This window comes from Telmatherina bonti (genome assembly GCF_933228915.1).
Source record: "Telmatherina bonti genome assembly, chromosome: 5".
In the NCBI taxonomy this organism is placed as follows: Eukaryota; Metazoa; Chordata; class Actinopteri; order Atheriniformes; family Telmatherinidae; genus Telmatherina; species Telmatherina bonti.
This window is the reverse complement of record NC_136623.1, coordinates 8,886,018-8,913,836: the sequence shown is the minus strand read 5'-3', so window position 1 is coordinate 8,913,836 and position 27,819 is coordinate 8,886,018. Positions and strand designations below refer to the sequence as shown.

Genomic DNA, 27,819 nt, shown 5'->3' with positions numbered 1-27,819 from the left:
TTTGTTCAGTGTTCGTTTAGTGAGACTGAAGGCCTCCAGGCTACCCATAATTCCCCTCACAACGGCCCCAATTTCCTTCTCAGCATCAATGAGGCCATTGCAATGTTAGATCCACTGTGATCCATGCTTAATTAAGTCTGTGTATTCTGCTTTCTGGCCAGAATAATTATTTAACTAACATGCCTATGTAAATGTTTCAGAAATTAATCTTCAAGCCCCGAAACAAGTCCAACAAGAACTCCATTAAAGACCCAGCAAAGAGCAAAAAGAAGAAGACAAAAACCGAGAAGGATGCTGAAGATCCAAAGATTCTTCAGGACAGCGAAAAGGTGGAGAAAGAGGATGACAAGAACCAAGCTGAGAAGGTGAAGGCGGCAGAGGAAGATGCAGCAAGTGAAAGCAAGAAAGAATGGGAGACGAAGTGCGAGGCAGAAAGAAAGACTGACGGTGGGACTGGAATCTACACGGAGACAGACGGAGCAGCAGAGATGGAAGACAAAGGGGCGGAAAATACCACTGAAGAAGAAAAAGAGAAGTTGACACCAGATGGAGAGGGATCAAAAGAGAATGGAGAGCCTTTGGAAAATGGTGAGGTCGAAGAGGTCACCGAAACCGTTGCGACTGTCGAAACACAGAGCGAGACCAAAGAAAAGGAGCTCCAAGGCGCTGCTGAAGCTGAAAGCGTGATAGAAAATGGGATAGAGACAGATGAAGAGAAAGATGAAGGTGAAGAGATTAAAAGCCAAACAGAAGTGCCAGTGGAGGTGGAGGTTATCACCAAGGGGGCTGTGGCGGATCCACACGCCACAAATCAAAGCCCAGAAGGAGCTCAAGAGTAGCACACAGATCTGGTCAAAGCCCCCCCCCCCCCCAACCCCTGAAATCCCCCGTCTGAAGAACTGGTTCACAGCATCATCCCTAATCCAAATTAACGGGGCTTTGTTCCCCACCGCTGTAGCATCCCCTCAAGCCCAACCATCCCCAGAAACCTGCGACGGTAACTTCAGACCATCAGTCCTTCTGTACAACCACAGATACTGAATGTATCCAAACAGGAGATGCTGGTGCAAACCAGTCTGGTTGGAGTCACTGGAGAAACTGGATGAGGACCGTCAGAGAACTGAAACGATGATGAAAGCGGAAGACGTGCAGAAGGATGCAAGTTGTAAAAGACCAGTTATGCCTGGAATGAAAACGGCTCCGTTTTCTGGTTAAATCTCCATTTTGACACAAAGATTTGTTTGTACTGTTGGTCCAAAGCGCACACACACACACACACACACACACACACACACACACACACACACACACACACACACACACACACACACACACACACACACACACACACACACACACACACACACACACACACACACACACACACAGTACCCAAGAACATGAACTTCTCCAAAACAAATTTCCACCAGTAAAACATCCTTTCCATAAAATGCACTATTTAGGAGATTTACGTTGAGATTTATTTTGTTTGAACGTTTTTCCGTCTCTCCTTTGTACTGAATTATTTACTAAACTGGAACTTTAATATCAGCTGGAGTCAACAGTACAGGATCAAACTACAACCAAGTATATTCTGAGCTTCTAAATGACTGACCAGAGCAGAAAGCTGTGTAAAAACACACAGATTTGCTGGTATGAACGTTGGGCCTGTTTTTCCTCCTCAGACTGACTGAACGGTGAAAACAGTAAAGTTAACAGATGCTGCTGTTGTAGGAAAGGTTGCAGAGTCAGGACAGGAGCCTTCTACGCCACTTGTGACTCATTTTATATGTTTCTTTTATGTAATTTTTTGCGACGTTTCAAATAATTAACGTGCTAAAGGAGTTGGAGTTAAAGTAGGGTGGGGTTGTTCTTTACTACATCCACAAAGTGACCACTGTGAAAAGATTGTCCCAACAGTGCAATCCTAATACCGTGGTCCAGAAAATAAAACCCCAAGTTCTGCAATGAATCCCCACCAGTACTTCTGTGTGTGTTATACTGGAGGGTGTATTCCAGCTACAGGGGACCGACACCCCTCAGCCTCTGGTCAGGGGTCCCAGGGAGGAGGGTCTGGCGGGAAGCTGAACCTCAGATTCAGAAGGAGAAACATGGTTTTTGTCCCAGATGTTGGACAGTGGAGCAGTTCTGAGTTCTGCCCAGAGCCAGTCCACATGTGCTTTGTGGACTAAACCATGTCCTGCCTGGTCCCTGTACGACCAGAACTGGGTCTGTTTCGAGTGATGGCTGGACTTGATCCGGGCAGCTGAGGGAAAACCGAAGTCACAGAGGGATTATGTCTTTCAGCCGGCATGGGAATGCCTCGGGATTCCCTGGATTAGCTGGAAGAATTTGCCAGGGAGAAGGAAGTCTGGACTTCTCTGCTTAAACTGCTGCTTCAGCAACCAAACCTCAGATGAGCAGCAGAAGATGGATGGACAGACGGACTTTATGTATGAAGACTTGTTACAACAAGTTGTCTAAGTGCGTCTTTAAAGACGCATTAAGTAACTTTCAGACCTTAAAACTCTGCATCCCGAATTTGTTTGATGTCCAGTGACGTCTATCGTGCATTTCTAGAGCCAGAAAAGAGCTTTGGGAATTTTATTGACCTACATCAAAAGAGAAGAAGAAACAATACAAACCCAAATGGGAGGGGCAAGTGGGACAACTTACTTCAGCTTCAAACAAAACAAAGCCACAATTTAAAAAGCAATGGGAAAAAAAAAAACGCCAACAAGCATCGCTAGCTACCCAAATCACAAAACAGTCAAAAGCAGCATTTCCACACAAAAAGTCAAACAAAAAATGGACAAATGGTCTTAAAGTCTGTAGAGACACAACAACCCGTCTCAGAGAGGAACACAGCTGCCCCTGAATGAAGGAGTTGGAGCTCTTTTATACCGGGGTGGAGATGTGTTGAGTCTTTATAGGCTCTGATGGCGGCCACTCAGCGATGCAGATGAAGGCAGTGTGATGAGGAAGAGCCAATCCCAGCCAGGGGATGTTGGAAGGGTTTTTCCAATCGGACGAGTGGAGTGGTCACAGAAGATTGGTGGCAGTTGTATCGCAGGTTCAGCAAAGACATGCAAGAAGATTAAAAGAGACAAAACAAGAGTCGTAAGATGGTCTTCTGCTGGCTGCAGAGCGCCAGCAGGTCAGGTAAGATGCAGGATGGATGCCGAGTTAGCCGTAGATGTGTGACGGAAGCTGTAGGGTATGACGGAAAAATGGCAAAAGTTCTGCAGTGTGTCTTCAAAACTGAATACGTAAAAATAATCTTCAGACATTAAAATTTCCACATCATCATCAAGTAAAATCTTCCCGTGCTGCAGAAGCCCAGAAAGTATCCTCTACCTCTAGCAGAGGTGGGGTTAGGGTTAAGCCACCTTTCCTCAGTTTGAAGTGCAGAAACGGGCCCAAACTTTGCGCTATCTTCAGAGTGAGACGTTTTACTTACAGCTACAACGTCCAGAATCATTTGTAAATGTCGTCTTGCAGCTCAGAATACACAAGTGAAATTTGATCCCACAAATCAGGCCTGAACACAGAAAATACAGTAAGACTGATGAGCTGTGAAGCCACCAGCCAGCTCCTCTTTCAGTGTTTTACTAACTAGCATTCCAACAACGTGACCAAACTGTGGTTTTCTGCCGCGTCACACTTGTGCCCAGGAATCCAAGGCGGCAGCGATGACTGAATCGTTCTTGCAAGTAACGCAGTGAAATTCACCTTCAGTGTGTTTAAAAATGGGGCTTGCAGGAGCGGAGCATGGTGGACTTTTCGCTTCGCGTCGGTTTCTTACGCAGAAGAAGCAGTTGATCACACTGAAGACAAGACAAACAGGCTCCAGACACAGGACTGCCTCAATCACCTGACTAACAGAGTAAATACAGGAAAGTCCTAGCAAAACATCCCGCCTGGATCAACATTCCCTTTTCCTTCCTGGACTGGGATGCAGAGGGAACACGGAGGTGAATGCAGGCAGAAAGGGAGGAGAAAAGCATTCGTTGCGACAGGCAATCCAAAGCAGGTTGAGGAGGTATTTGTTTACGCCGAGCTCGAAGCCATCAAGTGCTTCAAAGAGCTGATAATCGCTCTTTGGTGAGGTGTGCCGAGCTCACCTTGCATACAGAATGTTCCATATTCATATAAGTCAGATAAGGATGTGAAATTCAGCTGAATGTTTGCACCTCAAGGGCAGAACTCGCATTTAGACACAAGCAGGTAGCTTGACTTACAAGAGCAAAAAGGTTTATTCCTGGCAAAGCTGCGTTTTAACTCGTCTGTGGGGAGACGGCGTTAAGCTGTGGTTTCATCCACTCAACCTAGAACCGAGACAAAGGAAGTGGTTGTAGTGAAGGAGACGGACCTCGGAGCTTTTGAGAGGAAGGATCGTTGAAAGCAACAGCTGTTTGCATCCAGCGTTCCCCACAGACATCATGGCGTCGTGGAGCAGGAAGGACATGCTTATGTTTACGGTAAGCGCTCCGAGGCTCGCTAATGGGTTTTATCAGTGGGGGATCTGTCAGTAATCACGCATTTATAATGGGGGGGGGGTTTACTTCTTGAGAAGGCATTGAGAACAAACCACCTCACATGTCAAAGCTTCACACTTAACAGTGATGTCATGAGGAATAATTTGCACTGTGCAGGACTTTTTTTATTAGGATATATTAACAAAAATCTGGAGTTAAATCTTAAAATATTTCTAATTATTTAGCCGTTTGGTTGATGGGGAAAAAAAAAAAAAACTACCTGCTGTCCTGCTTTTTGTCACCATTTGGAGATTTCGTTTTATGAGGATAAATTAGGGCGTCGTCAAGGAAACGCCTCCGTTGTGGAGAAGAAACTCTACAATTACACACAACAGAGATCGATTATGCTGAATTGCTCTCCGTTTAGAGGATTAATCCACCCGCCGCTGAGATTTCTTTTCATGTAAAATGGCAAATGTTTTTGTGTAGAGTAGAATATAAAACTGTGACCAGTTTAGCCTTATTACTCTCCTGTAAATTACCCACAATCAGCTTTTAGAACGTGTCTTTTAGAGGCATATTGGTGACGTGTCGTATGTATGTTAGAGTCAAACAGGAAGGTTTTTGCTCCAGTTTGTGTTGGTATTTTTAAAGGTTGTTTCCTCTTTTTAACGCTGGAGGTGAAAGCGAGAGGAAAAAGGTGTTTGTCCATCTGCAGGTGTTACGTTGCGGATTTATTTCCGACATGTTCTGAACACGTTCTTCATTGTGAATGTTACGTTTCTGAGTCGAGAGACTCTTCGTGTTGCCTCTGCTGTTCTGCTGAAGCTTGCAGAAATGTGTTGCTGACCGACGCTTCCAGCTACCTCCTGAGGGCTGTTGTTAGTTTTGAGCTGAGGGGTCGCCGTACGCGTGACCTCCTGAAACATATGCTCCTTGTCCTCCTTGCCGTCCGCTAACACGGAGACCAGAACTGTGAGCGTGAGGCCATTGCTAATGGCAGACAAGGTCAAGGGTCATTTCTGAGTCGTAATGGATTTTCCACAGCTGTGCACACAAGAGTTTGCGTGAGCATATGATTAAATTATGGCAAATTTAAGAGATTTTTCTTTATCTAAACATCAGTCTGTTACTTTTAGCTTGAAGACAGTTGAGCTTTAACAAGAAAATATTAAGTTTTTTTTTTTTAACATAAAACCAGAATATGAAACAAATCTGAATATTTCTGACATGTCTCGGTTGAATCCTTCTCGTTAGCTTGTTTCATGAAAATAAATTAAATTCCTATTAAATTATGTTAACATTTCAAGCCGTATTTGTCTTGTGAAGATTAATTCAGTTCGATGCTCCCGTCTTTCTCCCCTCGTGTTGTTTTTTAATCTGATACATCCTGTGAAAACAGACGGATCGTATTCCGTTTTGCCAGCGGAAGATGATTCTGGAAACCAAATTAAACGACGAGGTGATCTCAAGTAACACGACTACTTTTCACCTCCCACCACATTCCAGTTGGACATACACAAACACAGATGATGGGCAACCTTGGCAGGAGGAACAAGCGGCTCTGCATCCGCTCGTCCTCCACCTGAGGCCGCGGCCTTCGCAGCGCCGTCTCTGCCTGATAAGCCCTGATTGGTCGCTTTGCAGTCTGACCTCTGACATTAACCCTCCCCAGACTGCGTGTAATTGTTTTGGGTTTTTTTTCCCACATTTGGTCTGGTATATTAACCCAGACGGAGGGAAAATCTGATGCGTCATCAGCTCAACAACTCTGAACCTTTGTGCTTGAAAAGGAGGAAATGTTAGACTTAAATATACATCTGCAGACCTCTTCTCTCTCATGTAGAAAAAATAAAGATATACAGCTCTGTCTTTTATCAGCAGAAGTGTCTCTGAGCCTCAATAGTGGCGCTGGTGCAATCGTTCTTGGTGATGCTGTATAAAGCGTATGGTTCATTTCCTGTGTGCTACTATGATGTGAAAAGGCCGAGCAGAACATGATACAATAGGACGCAGCCTCGTTTTTTTTCCTTGTGTTGTCACTTTAGCTTGCTCACAGCCTCTGGAAAATGTATTAGATTTTTTGTCTCTGATGTGACTTTATTTTTTTTCTTTTATCGCCTCAGTTGCCATCTTGAATGTTGAGTATCTTTGATCATGTGCTGTTGTCACTTGCATTGCTAATGAAGAAAAAGTATTCTTTATCTTTGCTAAGTATGTCCACGTTCCTATTGTTCATGACATCTGTACAATTTGTATATTATAAAATGATTTATATTTAATGTCTACATGTGTCCTTGTTTCTTTTGTATCAGAGAGGAAACCGTTTGTTCCAGCAGCTCCTGGTAAAAGTCTCAGTGCTTAAGATGTAAGATTTTACCAGAAATCTACTGATATTTGTATTAAAATGCTTTTTAATTTCTCAACAGGGAAGATGTAAAATGAAAAAAATACATAAAGTTTAAAGCCAAGTCAAACAAAATAAGCTCCTTGTTTATATGATCTGCTAAACAACAGAATTAGATATAAAGATCTAGCTTACAGTTCTGACCCACTCTTATGCGCTGCAAAAATACACGCTAAGCAAAAACTCAGCAGTCGAAGTCTTACAGTCCTATATTGAGTCTTATATTATTTTTGACATTGTTTTGAGTGATATATATTTGGTAAGAGCAGAATGTCCAAGATTATTGATCACAATTATATCTATCATTTATTTTACATGCATATTAGTCTTTTTTTTTTTTTTTTTTTTAATTGTTCCTAATGGGGAACTTAGTGTACAACATGTTGTAACATCACAGTAAAATCCAGTCTCAGACATCAGCCACGATTGTCCACAGAAACATTTAATAAGGAAACAGTTGGGGAAAAAAACACACTAAAAGCCTCTCAAATGAAAATAATCAGAAACGAGGCACCACATGACCTTTAAATAATTTAAAATGCTCAAGATAAAACACAAAAAAGGGAATAAATAATGCCACAAAAATAATGATTGAACAGAAGAGCATAAAAGGAATAAAATCCTCTGTAGCTGTTTAAAAAGGCTACGACACGTGGAACAAATGAATTTTTCAGTCGGTTCTGTCTCTACTCTTTGGGTTCTGAATCTCTGACCTGAGGGAAGAAGTTCAAAGCGTTTGTGTAAAGTGTGCTTCTGGATTCCCACAATGCATCTGGCTTTCTTCACCACCCGCTGCTCATGTCCAGCAGGCAGTGAGGACTGGGTGGCTGGCCACCTTCACCACCATTTTTATGGGCTTAAAAGTCAACCCCTTCAACAATTTCATACCCCATCAGTAGTCACCTCTGGCTTTTATGTCAGCAGACGCACCAAACAGTTGCTGGAAATTTCGGCAAATTATGCCATCTATTTATAACTTCCGTTTAATGCATCAGCTGATCGCTCAGGTCACAAACACACTGCTTCATTAAAGTCACAGTATAACGCAACTATTTCCAGGCTAACATTAACATAACATCTGATTTGTGCATGACATTCCTGCATATGAAGTGCCATCCTCCTGCGGTTAAACGGGAAGGCAATGTGGAACAACACATTGTTCCACATTGCACAAAGTAAATCCCCATAGACTCCCATGTTAAAAAGACCAACTTCACAGCAGAAATAATTGTGTTTACAGCCTGGTAGAAAAAATAAAACATTTTAGGTTTAACAGGTCAGGTTTACCTTCATGACAGCTGTGGGGAGTGAATATTTTTATAACTCGACCATTAAGTAATTTAATCTTGAAATTCGGTATAATTATGGGCATGTTCTTTTGATTGACAGGTACCTAATATCCCGCCTCAAGAAGGAAGAGTGTAGAACAATCACGGATTTTAGGCAGTAACAGCGGGAAGAGAAAAAGAAAGAAAGAAAACAAAAGTGCGACCTAACTTTGGCCCACTTACCTCTGTTAGCTTGTTAGCTCCTGTTAGCTAAGATCTTAGCTACAGGCAGGTCGGAGTTTGCTAGATGTCAATCATCCACCCCTATGCTCACAGCCCCCCTCTCAGCTCTACCTCTTTGCCTATTTTGGTATTTTCTGATAGACGACACGCATGATGCTAGCAAGATTGTGACAGTAGGATCCACCCAATTAGCTTTAATTCAGCTCTTCAGAAATCTATGGGTGACGTCATGGAGGCTCCGCCCATCTTTTATATACAGTCTATGGTTGTATCACATGCTCCCCCGTAACTGAAGCCGAAGAGCGAGGCTGCTGAAGTTTATACTGATAATGTTATCACTGCAGAGGATCAGGGCTGCTTGCAGAGCATCACTAGTCATCAGCCTGCTAACGTTACTTAAGCCTCAGCGTAGTACCAGCAATTTTTTGGTGTGCATTTTATGAAAAAAATTACCATTAAACATTGAAACAACATTAAAGGGGATATTGGATGCAAAAATAACTTTTCTAGGTGCTTAGAGTTGTCTTGTTTGGCGTTTTAAATGACGAACAGACAAAAAACTCCTATAGAAAACAACTCAGTGCTAATTCGTTTAGCTGACTTTGGAATTTAGCATCTAAACAGCTCGCTTCAAAATCTCCACTTTTATGATGTCAAACTACTAAGTTCTTCCCTCTGCTGGTCTTCAACACCGTCTGTGTCTGTGTGGGGTTTGCTCACCCTGCCTGTTTTCAGCCAGACAGGAAGCAGTAGGAGCTGTGGTCAGTCGGGTGGAAGAGGTTTCTCTACATAAACTCCCAGACTCGGAGGAAAAAGGAGCTTCCAGGAGCGAAACGTCACCTGAGCAGTGCTGTCAGGAGGGGTGAGAGAAGCAGCTGCACTCAAACTATGGGCCACATTTACCAAAGCAGGGATCCAAAGTTTAACTAATATATCAGAGAACTGTTTCAGATTAGGTATAAAGTACATTTAATGTCTCCTTTAAACCAGACAACACAACAGTTGTTGTACATTTTAAACTATCGGCAGAGAAAATACTTGGGAACTTCTTTGGATTCAGTAGAAGCCATTATGCCAGTAGTCTGCTTGGCATTCATTGAAAGTTTTCATACCTCGTAATATGAAGCATGCTACTGAATAATCTTTGTTTAAAAGCGGTGTATTGCCCTCCTGCTTCCCCTTACCCCTCTGAACACGCAAAACGGGGGGGGTAGGGTTAAGATGTCGGGTCAAGGGGTGAAACAGGATTCAGCCTAAGTGTGTTATTGTTATTTATACATCAGCTTTCTCAAATTATTCATACGTAATATAAGCTGTCACACTTTTATTCTAGATGGATGGATAGTTTATTCTTAGTTTATATTGGTCCCATAAGTAGCACAAAGCATGTATTTATCTTCCTCGCTACCAAAATGTAGTATCCAGTCATCACACACACACTTCTCTTTCTTCTGATACACTACAGAGATACTTCCACCAACCCCAACATCATGTGCTCCTCTACCTCAGCAGCTCCTCTACCTTTAGCTTCATATTGAACAAGCAACTTCCTCCGCAGCAGGGCGGGTTTTGCGGATGGGTCCGTATATTTTAATGCCACATGTTGTAAAAATGTTTGTACTTTCTCACCACTCTGATCAGCTGTTTTATTAAAACAATCTGTTCTACCTGAAACAGCAATAATGCGGAAGCGGTAACTTTCCATTTCATAGTTTTCTGTATTAACCACACCGATCTTAAATGTCCATCCAATCACACGATACTTCTCCGAGTCCTGCGAAAGAAAACTTCTGCCAGCCTGATGTTTCGAGAACTGCCTTTAAAAACGTCTATGAGAACAAAATGACGTAAGTTTATTCTCATGGCCACGAGAACAAGAAAAATGTTCTCGCTTCTCATGGAGGATGTAACAAGATTCACTCCTTTTCCCCATCAGACACTGAAAGCATCTTATCCAAGCTGCAGCTCAATCAAACCTTTCATAAACAGTACTGAACACATCAGACGGGCTTTCCATCCTAACCAGCAACCATTTGGTCCCAAAACAGCTGTTATAACGACATTAAAATAACTTCACATGGACAACACTGGAAGACTGAGACTGTACAGCAAGTTAGCTGAGATGTTGATGCCTTCATTACAATCAACTTTCAGACAGCTTCTTCTGCAGGAATCACAGTAAATCAACAGGTTTCTGTTGCTATAGTTACGGTGTTCTGGTTCAGTTCATATGATTTTACGCATTTTCATGTTCAGTATTTTGATGTTGCATGCAACAAAAACATTCTATGCAATACCTTTTTTGAATGATATTTTATGTTATCTAATGTGCTTCTTCTTGTATTTAATGTGTTATTTTAACTTAAATAAAATCCAGAGTCCACACATGCAGCTGTTTAAAGATTGATTGCGATACAGAGTCAGCAGCTGAAATCCTGTTTATGGGAAGTGGCGCTATACAAATAAAGTTGAATTGAATTGAATTGGGTATCGAACTGACCAAAACAGACCATGATTTTCACACGATTTTGCCTCAAAAACTCGTTTCAAGATCTCCCGGCACTTTACATTCACAGATTTCCTGAAATAAATCAAAATTTCCCAATCCTCTGGCAAGTGAAAGATGTCTTAATCAAGTTGTGAAATAATAATTTCAAAGCCCTTAAGTTTGAAAAAAAAAATTTAAAAAGCTCAAAAGCAGCTCACCAGAGCTTCTTTTCCACGTTTCTTTTGAGCTTTTTAAATAAATGATTTTTCTCAAATGAGGAAGAATTTTGTTTTAAAATCTTTTCTCTCAAAGTGAAAAAAGAAGCAGTAACTTGCTGTTTTTTTCCAGCTTTTTTCCCCTCAATAAGAGACTTGATTTAAGATGTTTTTATCTTGTCCAAAGTAAATATTTCTTATTTAAGGAGTTCTCCTTATCATCTCACTTCATAGACAGATTATTTCCCTTTATTAATGTCTCAAACTCTCAATGTAACAGTGTTTTTTGACATGGTATCAAGTCTGCATCTTTTTGCAGTGTGGACAATCAATAACGCCAACTCCTGTCTGCTGTCTGGTTCTGCTGGGTTCCTCCATCTGTCAGGAAGCTGCTTCGTCTGCTTAGCACTTTTTCAAAGTGCCGGTCCTTTTCCAAACGTTTTTCTACCCAGATGCTTCTGTGGATCAACACCGTCTGGGGATGTGCTGCATCTGTTAACCCAGCACATCTTTCAAGGTGATGCAGTGTGAGAAAGGAGGGGGCATGTGTTCAGGACGGGTTAAAAGTAGGTTTTTTGTAAGACTAGTCACAAGCTTTTCTGAATTTTTAATGCCTAAACTTAACCAAACAGCGACTGAAATGAAAAGCACGAGTGCTCCCAGTCTGCCCATAATCAGTTTTTTGTGGCAGTTTTCCTAAATGTAATGAAACATCTGATTTATGCAGCTGCTGAGCACATGTGCACAATGAAGTCATGTTCCAAGATACAAATCAATAGAATGTCGTCTTGTACACACAAAGACGGGTGTTTTAATAACCTGCAGACTTTTCTGAGTATTTTCTCCAGGTGCTAGCTCAGATTTTGGGGATAAAAATGTTGGAAACACCGTCCAGGATGAACATTTTCTCTGACTTCATGCGGAGTGATCAAAAGATGGAACCATTTCCTTCACAAAGACATGAACTTGTTTTGTTTATATGGTGATGATTATCTGAGCATCGCCAGCGCCATCTTGGCTAACGCTGTTAACAGGACATTGTTCCATGTTACGCACCAGCTGCATTTCAGAACCTGAGCTTGCAGAGAGCATGATGGAGCAAACTGCTGCATGAAACCGTCCAACAACAGAATCCAACCCTAACGTTTGTCGCCAGAGCCGAGAGTAAAACGTAGCTGTTGGTGAAGAACAGTGAGACAACGTTCTTCCATCTACGGTGATGTTAGACATATACTGAAGAGAGGGAAAATGTCACAACTTCAGGAAAGATGTTCTGGGTTATAAAGACTGAAAAGAAAAGATGACATTGTTTTATTAAAAACAGGCTTTAACAGTGGATAAAATGTCCAAACGACTGGGAAGAAAACTTTGGTATACACACCTCAACTTGACCTTAGGGCCGCTTCTATTTACCAGAGGATTTTTACCATTCAGGTGTACTTGAATATGATCAGGGGAAGAAATGAACCATAAAACTTCAGCTACTGATTGATACATTTCTATAAAAGAATCAAAGACCGTAACATTTTTTATTTAAATTTGCCACCTTGACTGTGTTTTAAAGACGCATTGTGTAACTTTCTGACCTTAAAACTCCACATCCTTTTTCGATGACACAGTGACATCTATCATGAATTTCTAGAGCCGCTGCTGTCCAGCAGCGTCCCGAAGCTGAGAAACAGACTCTATACAGGTTTTACATCCAGGACATGACGGGTCATTTCGCTTCATGGTATCATAAGGAACGGGCTGTTTTGAACACAACGTTGCTGATTCAGCAAAGAAACACGAGAAGATTAAAAGAGTAAAAGGGACTAAAAAAAAAGTCTTCTGCTGGCTGGAGAGAGCCAAAAGGTCAAGTAGGATGCAAGATGCTGAATTAGCCGTCTATAGGGTGGTGCGTGACGGGGAAATTGGCTAAAGTTCTGTGGTGTGTCTCTAAAACTCTTTAGGAGTTAACAGATAACCCGATGCTGATGACCTCTGCTGCATCACCGACACTTTGGACAAAATTCCTTAAAATCTGCGCTCATCCGAATACGACAAAACATATAAAAAGATTCCTAAAGAAAATCTCCATATGAGTGTTTTTCTTAACCTAGTTAAAATAAGGCTTCCTGTTTAACATACACATATGTTCAGAGATACACAATGCAAAACTGGTTCACAAGCAGCTTTCACAATCATAAAATACATCACTTGCTCTTTATAAACTCCAGATAGTTTGTTCACCAGAATGCTGAAAGTAATCTGCCTTCAGACAAATACAGAATGATGAAGTGACAACAGTCCTCTGAAACATGATGAAAATACACTAAAAGAAGCAGAAAACATCAGCGAGACGAGACATATGGAAACCAAATGAACATCTCACTGGAGGTAAGGACATTTCTTTTAGAACTGCTCCATCTGGTTGTTTCCATCATCATGCTTTAAACTCAGAACATAATCATGATTATTACTACAACCCAATTCAAAGCATGTCATTCTTCTTCTTCATGCTCAGATCAAAACAACACCATCCACGCCTGAAGCTGTGGCTCTTGTGCCAATATTTCCCCGACCAGCACGCATCACGACGTCCCCGCGGTGTTTATGAACTGGATTATATTTACAGTTGAGTCAAAGCAGCCGGTGTAATCTATAAGTCATGAGCTGAGAGCTCAGGGGAGCGTAAGGTCATTAAGAGGAAGGTTTTCGCCTCCAACCAAAAGCCAAACACCACATCCATTCTGTTCTCCGCAGGAGACGTTAATGGCTCTTCGGGCAGACCTGGGGGAGCCACAGGGGAGCCGCTTTAAGCTGGTCAGAAACATGGCGCTCCTGCGGTTTGCATATTAAACTTATGATGTCCCAGAGGTTCCACTCTGACCCAAAGGTAGAGGCTACACAACAGTTCGCTGCAGGCGGCGTGTTCTGAATGATGAATTTCACACTGGAAACGTTGTTTTCATGACTGCAAACTGTTTGAGTCGAGGTTGATTCAGCGCAGATTGCAGGTCTCTTCGCCCAGAGGACTCACGGCATCCATGAAGAGTTGGAGCTGCTTGACCACGCCAGATGTTAGACTGACCGATTTAGAATTCATTGTTCTCGTTACATCTGTGCATAATGTTTACATCAGCTGTGTGTTCATACAAGTCACAGTTATGGGTGAGGTGTGAGTTCAGGTGCCTTTTGAAGCAGCACTGCCATCTAGTGACCCATCAACATACAAAATGCTCCCCAACTGTGTGCCAACATGATTAATGACCTCATTATATTATATTAAAACACTAAATCTGTAATTTATCAGATCAAAGATGTCTGGATTTTACCTTTTAATGCTGTGAAATGGCCTCTCTACCCTAATGACATACCTGGCTCCAGTAACGAGTCCTCTGGCTTCTAAAGAACTCAAATCAAGAAGGTTTTTGATGGTCTCCTTTATAAACTTTGATCTTGATCAGGCGTTGAGCTGAGTCATTGGCTGTGCTTGGGATCAGTGGGTCCGCTCCTTTCCCATCAGCCGGACGACGACAAGCGGCAGAGGAGGAGTTCTCTGCGTACATGGAAGCAAAACAAAGAGGAATGGATCTCTCAGGTTGAAATTGATAATAAAAAAATTAATTAGTTAATAAAAAGCCAACATTTTTTACAACAGTGATTCCTGTGGGTCTCTTATCTTTACAAATACAGACCATTAAAAGGACTGGATGTCATGGGGTGGGTGCTGAGGTGTGGACCCAAATGCAGACCAGAGTGGCAGGGATGCAGAAATGAGATTTATTCTTGAGACGAGGGAACACAGGAGACATGAAGAAGCACAGGGACTGAACCGAGGGCTGGAAATCCTGACAGAACTAAACAAGACACAGGTGTAAAGAATGAACTAACGAGACCAGGTAAGCTAACTAACAAGAACAAAGGCTGCACAGGAAACAGGGAAGAACTACTAAATAAAAACAAGAACCTGGAACATGGAAAACATCACATCATAACACTGGAACATCATTTTGCTGCCTAGAGAGACCCAGAAAACCAACAGAGGTTTAATGTAACATTATGAACTGAGCTTAAAGCCACAATTCAACATGATTCATCACGTTGGAACATTTTATAAGTTTCTATGCAAACCAACTGACGTGCTTGTTCCAAGCATGCGTTTAAAGGGACCTGCTCACTGGGGTCATCCAGCTGATCACCTGCTTTAAATGGCATAAAAGCCCCTCCCACCCGTCCACCACTGGGTCACCCAGTAATGGTGTGGATCCAGTGTCTTGCTGAATTGGCTGCAGACTTATCTTCTTTTAAGACCTCCATGTCCTCAACTCCGAACGCCCCTGTTGGTGTTTTTATTCCATTTGCCCCCCAGACACGGTGTTGTAGCATCCAGATAGTTCTGTTTAGTCCCATCTGACCAGATCGGGCCAGACTGCATCTTCCCAGTGTGGATTTCACACTTTTCCAAACATCTTGCTGTAAACTTTAAACAAGCTTCAGTGTGTTTTTTTCTTCAGCATGTGTAGTCTTATGTGGTGATTCTCTTTTAAACAACTGTATGTCCAGGTCTTTCCAAACCATCACAAGTGGTCTTTGTCCTCTTGGACGACTCTTCCGGTGATCCTTCTAACTCAGAAATGTTGGGAGGAGGACCTGGACATGACCAGTTTATGGTAAAACGATATTCTTTCCCAGTTCTTTGGATACCTCTCTGCCATCTTCAGCACATGCTTTGCTTTCAGCCATCATGAGAAACTTCTCGCGACACCTCGGCGATGAGGCCTCTGCTTACAGGTCGTCACTGAGAACCCAACCAGCTGATATTAATTTGCACTGATTGCTTTGGAAATCCTGATGGATCTCAGCTGTTGTCTTGGACTTCCAACCTTCCTCTGCCTCCCTTTCTTTGTCTGTTAAACATTTTTTTCCCTGTTTAATGAATTTTGTTTCCCACGAACAGTCTGAAGTCTGACCTCATTGGTTTTAGCTTATTTGTACTGATTAATGACTTGGATTGAAACCAGTATTTTGTGAAGATTTCATGTATTACTTATTTCACTCTCTGTATACTTTATAATTTATCCTCCTTAAACAATATGATAAGAACAGAACAGAGCTCCTCCAAGCAGCTCATGTCCACCATACGGTGATTTCCAGCTTATGTTCTGGTCCTACATTCATTTATATGGATCCACTTGTTGATTATACATTGATAATGAATCCACAGTGTCTGTGCACTCTGCTGCGCATCGTGGTGGTCTAGACTCCGCGCCGTGCATTATAACCGTCTAATGCACGGCTCCTCGTTGTTTAGTCCTTACTTTTTTTTTTATGTTTTCTATTTTACCAGAATTGGAAAATAATGTGATGATTTTGATAACAATTTTATTTATTAATAATTAATTAATAATTAATTTATTACTTTTGTCAATTTCAGCTTAATTCATAGACAGTGATTTTTTTTCCTTCTTTAATGGGACGTATGAATACATCTGAGAACGACTGTATAGTGAATCAGTTTTCTTTACAGAAGCGAGTTATTCCAGTTATTAATGGGAGTGCGTAGACAACACAAACATATTCCATTTTTATACTAAATGAAACATCAAAATTAAAAGAATTGATAAAATATAATCCCCTTAAAATTATGTATAAAGTTAAAAAAGAGTGAAAGTAGATGTAAATTAATAGGAACTTTACATAAATATATTGTATAAACTTTGTTTTATAATATAGCCCCACCACACTTGCATAGCAACATTCCAACAGTACCTTATTTGCCTCTCATGTCCAGTGTCGTCTGCTTCATGTTCCAGTAGCCCATTTGTCATCATGCAGCCCTTGTTTGACCTGGCGACATCTGAGCTTCATTATTTCCACTCATCATGAGGTAGTTGGGCAGTTGGGACCCAATATTGCATTGAAGCTATGTAAATAGCTAGCACTATGTTACCTGCAGGATTTGAACTCAGTTCACCTGCACTAAGATAGATGCTCTACCAACTGAGCTACCCAGCAGCAGAAGGACAAGATCCTCTGGGACTTCCAGATCCTGACAGATAAAATGGTGGTGGCCAACCAAGGGGACATAGAGATCATAGATAAGCAGCAGAGGAAAGATCAATGTATCTATCCCCAATGATGGAAATATCAGGAAAGAAGGAGCATGAGAAACTGGAGAAGTACCAAGACCTCAAGGAAGACCTGGAGAAGGCCTGGAGGGTGAAAGCAACAGCAGTACCCATAGTGATGGGAGCATTGGAGGCCGTGTCTCCGACACTGGAGAAGTGGCTCCAACAGATACCTGGTGAAACATCAGACATCTCTGTCCAGAAAAGTCCTAGGAACAGCTGAGATACTGAGATACTGCGTAGGACACTCAAGCTCCCAGGACTCTGATAGAGAACCCGAGCTTGAAAGAGATGAACAGCCACCCGCCCTACCCTGGGGAGATGGGAGGAGTTTACATATCTATATCTATTTCTATCTATATATATATATATATATATATATATATATATATATATATATATATATATATATATGTATATAGATAGATATTTACCAAAATTTCTAAATCAATTTCCGTTTTTAAGAAAAGTTTAAAAGCAGCACACGTCTGAATTTTTTTTATTATTATTTTGAAAGGTGTCTGCGTTGTTATTAATTTGTTCATGATTTTAGGTGCACGGGCCCAGAAGTTTTATTACTTTCTTCTGCCTTTCATTCAAATATTCTCTTTTCTTTCACATCGTTTTATGTTGAAATCATTTTGTTTTGTGAGGGAATGAAATAGACATGAAACGAAATGAAACATAATGAAAATCCGTCCAGTGGTTTTCAGGTGAAGTTGCCAAGAAACAAACAAACAGACAAAAACACAACCTTCTTGGCAGCTGTAATGAAAACAATGAAGACTTCTGCTAACTTTTTCAGGTGTGATATTTTCTCATTACAATATTTACAACAAAAGTTATTGATAAAGTTAAAAATTAAACGGTTTTCACTCATTGATGGCTCATATTCCTTCCTGTTAAAAGGGAGTTTTTTCCTTCCCGCTGTCGCCGTGTGTTTGCTCAGGAAGGGAGATTGAGTTGGAGCCTCCAACTCAATCTGTTCGTTTCCTTATATAGGCTATTATGAATTGGCTTTCATTGTGTTTTTTTCCTGTCTGTAAAGCATCTTGAGATGGCATTACCATGATTTGACACTATATAAATAAAGTTGAATTGAATTGAATTGAATTGAATATTCAGAACGTTGGAACAAATGATGAACATGATTGTTAATGTTAGATGACCTGTTGGAAATAAATGCAAAGCAAGCAGATTTCAGGGACTTTCATTGGTTTTCATGGCATAATGTAACTTGCATATTTATTTAGACACCATTCATGCTAAGCAGTATGTGAAAATATTCCCATATCACATCAACTGCCTTTAAAATATCTCCTGGGGAATGTTTTAATTATTTCAGCAAGATAATCCCAAAGCGTGTTCTGCATATTACAGCAGAGAAACGATGTGCATTATGGGATGAAAAATAGATAAATGGATTAGGAAATTAAATTTTTTGTAAGTACAGCCATAAATACAGCTTTTATCTGAGTTTGATCGTATTTTTTTTTTTGTACTTTATTGACTTTTGGGGGCAAAAACAAACAGCAGTTGAGTTGGAACATTTTTATTTCTCACTAGGATTTCATTCCTGCTGATATTTGCATCTCAGTTCTTCTGATGGGACCAGCAAGCGAACTTTCGCCCCAAACTCCAGTAAGGAGACTTAGAAGTTGAATATGAGATCAGCATCAGTGCACTCATTAGCACAACCCAGAAGCCCTACAGTTGTGTGTCAAAGACTTTGCCTCGACTTGCAAAATCTTCTGAAAACCATGACGTCGGTGTTAGATAACGTCCTCAAGTTCTCTGCACAAGCCTCCACACACTGCTGGCCGATTAACTGCTCACTGATTAATTAGCACAATCACCTCTGTGTGTGCCAATGGCTGTCTTATCAACCTTTGTCAGGCCTTAAACAGTAAATTAATTAACACCCGCTCTCTTGTCATTTCTTAATTACCTTCGTTCCAGCAGGAATTCTGGGAACGCCTGCGTCAGCACCTCACACTTACTCTGATTTTTAAAGCTGGCTCATTGGTTCACTGGTCAGGATGTGATGATCTGCAGCCCCCACTTCGATGAGGGGATGACGGAGAGACTCTTCGGATGAACGTTTGGTCTGAAACTTTCTTTTATTCCCTCGCTGAAGGTGAAACCTGACTTTGTGTGAGCTTTTATCTGCTGATGCCCTCCTCATGGCACGACTTTTCTCAACTTTTGTTTTCAAAAATTGGTGTTTTATTTTTTGTAATGACATTTTTTAATATAAAAATAAATAAAATAATATAAAACAAAACAAAATAATGAAAATAAAAATACAGAAATGTAAGATAAAATGAAAAACTTTGTACTAATTTAAGCTGTGTTGCCGTGAAATGTTGAAAAAGCTCTTCCTTTTTGCAAAATTTAATTAAAGTCCAGGTTGATTTGAATTATTAATTTTACATTAAAAACCACAAAAAACATTAAATGGTTTCTATAAAATAAATATTACAGGAAGGAAACTGAAGGCCAAACCAAGACACCTGAATAAACCTAATTTGATGGCATTATTTTTTATTTGTAGAATCAAAAACTTCCTCTGGTCACATTTTTTGCAAAAATGTCTAATTAAAACTATAATTATTAATCTCTTTAATGTGATTCTCTACTTTAATTCTCTTATATCAGCCTTTTATTAGGATGAAAATGAGAGAGATTTGACTATTTTACTTAATTCCACTATTTTTAACTGGTTACCTGTTGTAGGAAATCCTGCTATTTATTTAAAAGAGATGTGTGTGTGTGTGTGTGTGTGTGTGTGTGTGTGTGTGTGTGTGTGTGTGTGTGTGTGTGTTATAAAATATGTTTCTATTCATTGATCCTTCATTAATTCACTCATTTATTTTCCCTTCAGTCCAGTTCAGGGTCGCGGGGAAGCTGGAGATCCTCCCAGTAATTAGCAGATAAAATAAGTTTCTAATTAAAATCTAATCAACATTTTAATAATTGGAAATAAATTAACACACAACTACAAAGAAGTCTTGGTGGTCCCCTGATTTTATAATATAATTCACACAATCCTAAAAATGATTGAATGTTTGGTGTTTTTAGCAGGATGGAAGTTGTTTTAATAATTTATGAAAAAGAAGAAAAATTTTGATGATTTGAAACTTTGTTTTTTTCCACTGCTGAAGGTTACGCCTGACTTTATAAATAAACAGGAATCATCTGAAACATTCTGATCTCAGTTCATCTTAAAGCGATAAAGGTGCAGAATGACAAGATGTTTGATGTTCTGAGAAAGCAACACGTAGGAGGCGTCATTTAGAAGAGATTTTTATTAAAGCCGTCCTTGATGTGGATGTTTCGGCCTCCTGAGCTTCTCACCTGCAGATCACTGACAAAGACATGAACAGCAATGAATGCTTGTGAAAGACCTTCAAGCATTTAAGCATGTTTATAAACTCTGCGAGGAAGTTATCGACTGTATAATATTAGAAAAAATCCTCTAAATGTTTGTTTGGGGTGTTTAAAATTTGCCCAACTGGATCTGAATAACTCAACTCAACTTTATTTATAAAGCCCTTTAAAACACGCAGAGCTGCAACAAAGTGCTGAACACAATCTGCTAAGACAACATAAAAAACACAATAAAACAACTGATCACACTTCTAAAACATTTTACAAACAATAAAAAATTCTAAAGTATAAAAATTAAAACAGATAAAAACAAAATAAATAAACAGTAAATAAAACCAAACACTGACCAGAGGCAGCCTCACACTGGGCTACACGCCACGGAATGAAGATGAGTTTTAAGATGAGTATAGAAATGGACAGAGAGGAAGCTTGTTTAATGTGGAGGAGCTCAAACAGAAACAAACCGGACGGCTAAAAAAAACTGTCGCTCCATGTGAAGAGAGAGCATTTTCACACTAACTAACTAACTAACTAACTAACTAACATAAAATGACCAAAACTGGGACCATATGTTGTTATTATATTAGCTGAAACAGGTCTCCTCTACAGGATGTGGATGCTTTTTATGTTTATGACTATTCCTATGTTTACAATCTGAAATATTGTCTGAAATATAATACTTTACTGATTCAATTCTAAATCTGTTGTTCAACTTTAAATATACGCTTGCAATGTTGGGTTGTTTATGATAAAGAGATACAAAGTAAAAAAATATTGGGGGGAAAAAAGTATCCACGAACATCAAATCTATATATTATAAAAGACATCCATAAAGTTTGATAATGAATAAACTAAATATAATTTTTCAATTGAAGAAAATAAAAGAAGAAGAACGAAAAGCACTAAAAGGAAAATGGATGAGTGAAAGTAGCTGGACTGAAATGAAAAGTTTTGCTGGACGATAGTTTTGGAGGAAAGTGATTCAGATTGCCGCTGATCCACAAACAGTTGTGTTCATATTTATTCAGACACTTTCATTAGACGGAAAAAACAGCTGCCTGTAAAATAAGATGAAATTAACTAAAGTAATAATAAATAAAGATTTTATGAAAATCATGACATTATTTTCTAATTCTGGTTCAATAGTATTTTTTTTAAAAAGTAAACAAATGAGCTTATTTAATACATATTAAAACAGTCATAAAGTAATATTCAGTTGAACAATCCTTTAATGTTTCCGCTCCAGTCAGGTGTTTTCTGTTCCTCTCAGTCAGACTTCTGCACCTGTTGACAGGTATTTTGTCCCACTGTTCAACAGAAAAGTGCTCTAATTTGTCCAAAACCAATTTGTTTGTTTGTTTGTTTTTCTTTCTTCAGCTCAAATCAATGAAAAAACAGTGTCTTATATTCATTCATTCATTCATTCATTTTCCGAACCGCTTATTCCAATTCAGGGTGGCGGGGAAGCTGGAGCCTATCCCAGCCGGCTTTGGGCGACAGGCAGGGTACACCCTGGACAGCTTGCCAGTCCATCGCAGGTGTCTTATATTACTAAATTATATCTTTGCAAATTTTTAGGTATTGTTCCTTTTATAACCCCTCGCACACCCTGCACTCGCACTACACCCTGTTACCTTCAGGGCGCAGGTACAGGTCTCTCCCTCTGAGAACAAAGAGGGCCACTTCCACCTTCCTTCCCACCTCTATCCGTCTGTTAAATGGTTGATGGCTATTGCAGACTGTTATATTTATGACTGTGTATGGCATATTGGTGTCAATTGTTGTTTTTAACTTATTTATTAACTGACATGTTGAGTTGTGTGTGTGGACATGTCTTTTTATTTTATTTGTCATGGTTGTGCTCTACCCGCAAATGAAGTTCCTAACGGATAAATAAAGTGAATTTGATTTGATTTGGTTTGATTTGATAAGTCTCCAGTTATTTGAGTGACTGTTGTAAATTCAGCCTTTTCTTTAATGAAAGGGGATGAAGACATATGAGCATAACTGTATAAACGTGTATTTTAATTCGGATTTTAAAATGGATTTATTTCGCACTTTTCCAGTCATGATGACCACTTAAAGCACCGTCACACCCACACACTCCTGTGCACACATCAGGGGCAATGCAGGGTTCAGCACCTTGCCCAAGGACACTTTGGCACTCAGTCGGGGAAAGCCTAGAAATGAGCTACGGACCTTCTGGTTAGCAGACGACTACTTGTCCTCCTGAGCTGTTCTTATTTCCCTTTGTGAGGTCACAGTGGGAAAGACCTCATACTCACCCGTTTAATCACACGTTTGTTGGCGTCATGCACAGGACACGGACACGTACGACGGTTAGAAAACCTTCAGAAAGGGAATGTTGCTTTGATATGGGACCTGTAAGACCCAGTTTCTGCATCGCTGATGTCTGTGACTGAAAAGTCCCACATTAAAGAGTTTTCCTGTATGTAGTCTCTGTGTCCGTCTGTCTGTCTTACATTTATAGAATTTCTGACATCTGATTCACCCCCACAGTTGCAATATTGCACCAAGCAATGTAACTGAATAAAAGAGGCCATATCACCAGAAATAGAGCCAAAACCTATTACCAGTCCATACCACAAGGGACGGGGGGGGGGGGGGGGGGGGGGGGGGGGGGGGGGGCGGCTATTTGCAGTTCATGAGGAAAACAGTGCTGATACAGAGAAACACACACACACACACACACACACACACACACACACACACACACCACTTTTTCCCTGTAGATGAAGCACATTCTCAGCCATTTGCATGTTCTTGTTCCAGATGCAGAAGATGTGAGTAAATGTGCTTCCATCATAAAACTCAGATTCATGTTCAACATTTCTGATTTACCGTCTGCGTTTATCTCCAAACACTTCCAACCTGCAGCCTTTTCAGTTCCTGCTATCCAAATTTAACATTTTCTTTAAAAAAAAAATCTATCTAAAGCATCTGAAGAGTTTAATCTGGCTTTGCTTTGGGGACGATACTGAGCAGTGAAATGATCATATTTGAGGTTAGAAAGCAAACATATAAACATTTTTCTGTATCAGCAGTGGATTAAAGCTGCAGGTCCAGGGAACATCGTCATCCCCGGTACAGTTAACCAGCTGAAGGTGATGCGTTTCTTGCACGTTTAGCCAGTTTTCATTTATGAACTGATATCTTTGATATCTTATGAATGAACCAGATCTGGATCTCTGTCATACTGGAACATTAAAGCAGCCTGAAGGACCCTAAATGAGGCTTAGGATTGTATGATTCCAGATGTTTCTGGATCAGCTGAGACGGCTTATCGAGCCATACATCATCCTCTGTGTTTGCATAACTTTCTGCAGGCTTTGTTAGGGAAAAAAGTGGCAGCATAAACGAATATTTTACCAACTATACATTTTTTTGGGAAAGGCAGCGCTGGATTTTTCTTATATGCTTCTGCATTGGGTAGAAGTGTGAGAAAGGAGGCGCCTCCATGTTTGGACATGGCTCACAGCCATGTAGACCAAAGTAAAGGATTTCTATCAGGTCAACTAGAACCATCCAGTTTCTGAAGAGGAGTCATGTACCGCTCTGGGCGTTGGGTCATGCGGCTTACCTGCTGCTGTTTGTCACAGCAATGGAAGCGCACATCATTAAGGGTGGAGTCATCCAGGGCATACTGGTAATCTTCCATCTTGGTTTCGATGCCACAGATTCCTCCATCGTGACATTCCTGGCTCCAGTGGCCGTACTCTCCCCAGGCCATGCCGGCCCCCTCCAGCATCGGGTTGCTGCTGCAGCGGAACTTGATGTTGTTCACGCTGGTGTCGTCCCCAAACAGACCCTGGTGGGGCTCCACGCGAATCTGGAAAGAAGTGAGCACGCCGCTGGGGCAGTACTGAGGATGGGACCATTCACCAAAGCTGGAGATACAGGGATTAGATGGAGGATTAGTCATGGAGGTGTCTAAGATGTGGGGTTTTTTGTCTTTGAACAAAATGGGAAACTGCACGTCTCCAGCTTCCAGCTGCTTCAAAAGGAAATAATATTCTTAATAATACATCATTTCAAACACTGATAATGGCTCCTTAGAATTAAAACTATCTCAAGAAAAGGGGAGATTAATTTAGAATTAGATGATGGAAGCCGAATTCACACAGACGAGGAGATGAGATCTGTTTTTGTGTTTTAGAAAAAGCAATAGGAAAAAACTGAATGAAGTTCCCTGTTTGGGTCCAGCGACGCCGTCTGGCCGGTTGTTCTTTCACATTGTGGCCCACATAGAGGCTGGAACCGCTGCATTTTCTGATTGAACTGGTAATTATTTCGTTGTCCATTCAGATATCATTTGTTATCCCGAATGTTTACATCAAGATGTTTTCCAAAGGGCTTTTTCTGTTGGGTTATTTAAGGAAAAACCAACCAGTAAACCTAATGCAGTTATAATGTCACGTGTCTGAACCAAACTAACTCAAGCAAGAACAACAATAACCGGGGAGAGACAGAGAAATGGTTCTTTATATGTCAATAACTGTGTTTCCATTATTGCACAAAAACTAAACATCACACTAAGAAACGCGAATAGAAACGCCTACATTTCGAGAAAAAAAAATATAGCTTGAATATAGCGAAAAAGTTTTTTACACTCTCATGAGGAGTTTTCAGACATTTTGATGTAAAAGTATATAGCAAAAGTTTAATGAAAGCATTTTTCTGCATGTACAGTTGTGCTCATATTTATTCATACACTTTCATTAAAGAAGGGAAAAAACAGCTGCCTGTAAAATAAGATGAGAATAACTAAAGTAATAATAAATAAAAATTTATGAAAACGCTGTGGAAAATTATCTGCAGGGAGTAGAAAACCCTAGAATAACACTACGTGGCGAAACAGTCGTAATTGTGGAGCGGCCCTTTTGGCTGTCTGCTAATAGTGATGTCATCAGACAGCATCCAGCAGATTGGGACGTGACTTTGTGGGGAATGGAGGGACATTCTCAGGATGTCATTCCCGATCTCATCGTAACACGCAGGTTGTGTCGCTTCTGGTTTATTTATGCATGATGAGGCCGCCGCCGTGCAACCAGCTTTATGAGGTTGATGAGTATAAATAAATATACTGTGGAAATCCAGAACCAGTGTGTTCCTGAGTCACCTCTCACCACCTCTGGCAGTTAAAAGTGAAGCCTATGCGGAAGTGCATAAAACTGCAGTTCCCCCTTCATCCGCTAGGAGCTGCAAAACAGAGCAAATCTCCATAGACTCCCATGTTAAAAAGATCAACTTCACGGAAGAAATAAACATGTTTGCAGCCTGGTTCAAAAATCCATTTTTGGTTTAATAGTTCAGGTTTACCTTCATGACAACTGTGGGGGGAGTGAATTTTTTTTATAACTCGCCCGTCTAAAAGTAATTTAATCTCAAAATTCGGCAAATTTAGGGGCGTGTCCTTTTGATTGACAGGTACAATCTCTGGCTTCAAGTAAGAAGAACATAGAACAACCACGGTTTTTAGCCAGTTAACAACGTGACTTAGCTTTAGCCCGCTTACCTCCGTTTGCTGGTTAGCTCCCGTTATCTCTGGATTAGCTCGGTTAGCTTTTAGCTACAGAAAGCTCGGAGTTCGTTCCATGTCAATAATCCACCATGACGCTCACGGCCCCCCTCTCAGCTCCACCTCTTTGCCCATATTTATATTTTCCGGGCAAGACGACGCGCATGACGCTGCCAACATGGCGACGGTAGGAACCGCCCACCGAGCTTCAATTCAGCTCTTCAGAAATCTATGGGTGACGTCACGGAGGCTCCGTCCATCTCTATATATACAGTCTATGACACAACCGATCCCGTTGCCGTGGCCACCGTGCACAAGCTGCAGTTCTCGTAAAATCTCATCAACTGGACGAGATTTTACGAGAACTGCAGCTTAACATGCGATAAACACGGTTCGATGGAAACACCTGCAGCCAATGTCGGCACCATAATCTGCTCGCCTTAAAAAAAAACCTCTAAAATTATGAAAACAAAACATTTTCATATTAATGAATGGAAAACAAATTCACATGTTTTACTGCTGCTTACTAGCCAGTGTGGGATTCGATGTAATAGAGGAAGCTTCGGTCTTCATCTTTGGCACAGATGAGGCGGATCCCATTGAGGGCGGTGTTGTCTCCCCCATACTGATTAGACTCCACCTGAGGAAACAGAAAAGTTCCCAGAGGCAGAAACAGCTGGTTATCTTGTTCTGCATGCAGTGTTGAGAATTCACATCAGGTTAAAGCACAGATGGCTTGGAGGGCTTGTTCAAGTATCTGTGACGAGCGATACGCGTGCATCTCCGTGGCTGGAAGCTGCTCTGCATGCAGGTTAACATGCAGCATCGTTTTCTGTTGCTTCAGGAAAAACCAGGATCTTTAAAATGAAGGTTTTTATCTCACAAATAATCAGTATTTATTGAATTCTTGTTACCCGGACGCTGAATCCAACAGCAAAGAAGTTTTCAGGACACATCTCTGGCCAGGTCCAGTTTCCAAACTGCTCTCCGTTGGGCACAGTCAGCAGAGATCTGTACCGTCTGCCGTTGAAGGCCACACCAGCTCGTTGCAGGAAGACCTTCTCCTCACAGAGCCCACCGGACAGCGCGGCCAGCAAGGCCACACCGATAAGCAGACTTGTCATGATGACAGCAGAGAGACTCGACGTTTCACACTGAAATGCCAACTAACAAGTAACAGAGTTTTTTTAGCCCAAAGCTTTTAAAGCCTCCCTGTTGATTCTGAAATGCCCCCCCCCCCCCACACCTCCTCATATCAGCATGAATCATTTACAGTCACATCACAGAGCGGCGTGGGAACGAACAGCTGGTGGTGGAAAAGCAAAGACTTTTAAGTGAAGTTTAGACATGGGGAATCTTTTACAGCTCAGCAGTGGATCTGAGCCACAGAGCTGAGAATCTACAGGCTTCTGTGAAAATGCAATCCTCAGGATGAGTTCCAGCAGCAAATAAACCTCCGCTGCCATCAGGTCTTTTAAACTGATGTTGCAAAAGCTGAAAGAAGAAGTGGTGGGCATCTGAATGTAGTCTTGCTGTTAGCTCACACACACACACACTCATTTCTTCTTTCATATCTTTTGTTGTGATTTTCTGCTTTTCAGGCAGAATTCTGTGTTGAGTTTGTTTTTCAGTCTGGAAACTTTGACCTCCTCCACAGTCGACATGAATGTTTCATTTT

At 40.9% G+C, this 27,819-nt stretch overlaps 2 protein-coding genes across 2 annotated transcripts in view; one reads left to right on the top strand and one right to left on the bottom strand.

The window, feature by feature from the left end:
• The window catches only part of rftn1b (raftlin, lipid raft linker 1b), a gene marked incomplete at its 5' end in the record, with an annotated part of 156,991 nt that extends 150,227 nt beyond the window's left edge, over nucleotides 1-6,764 (top strand). The window contains one exon of the mRNA XM_079241438.1: nucleotides 201-6,764. Within this exon, the coding sequence (XP_079097564.1) occupies nucleotides 201-839 (639 nt within the window). The 3' untranslated portion in view covers nucleotides 840-6,764. The remainder of the gene's footprint in view (nucleotides 1-200) is intronic.
• On the bottom strand, nucleotides 2,040-27,265 carry LOC306755975 (uncharacterized protein; the record flags this gene model as incomplete). Its single annotated transcript, XM_079240565.1, has 5 exons — nucleotides 2,040-2,266; nucleotides 5,329-5,471; nucleotides 24,175-24,510; nucleotides 26,669-26,781; nucleotides 27,056-27,265. 5 exons carry the CDS (start codon nucleotides 27,263-27,265, stop codon nucleotides 2,040-2,042), a joined length of 1,029 nt encoding a protein of 342 aa, XP_079096691.1.
• Nucleotides 27,266-27,819: the final 554 nt, after the last annotated feature.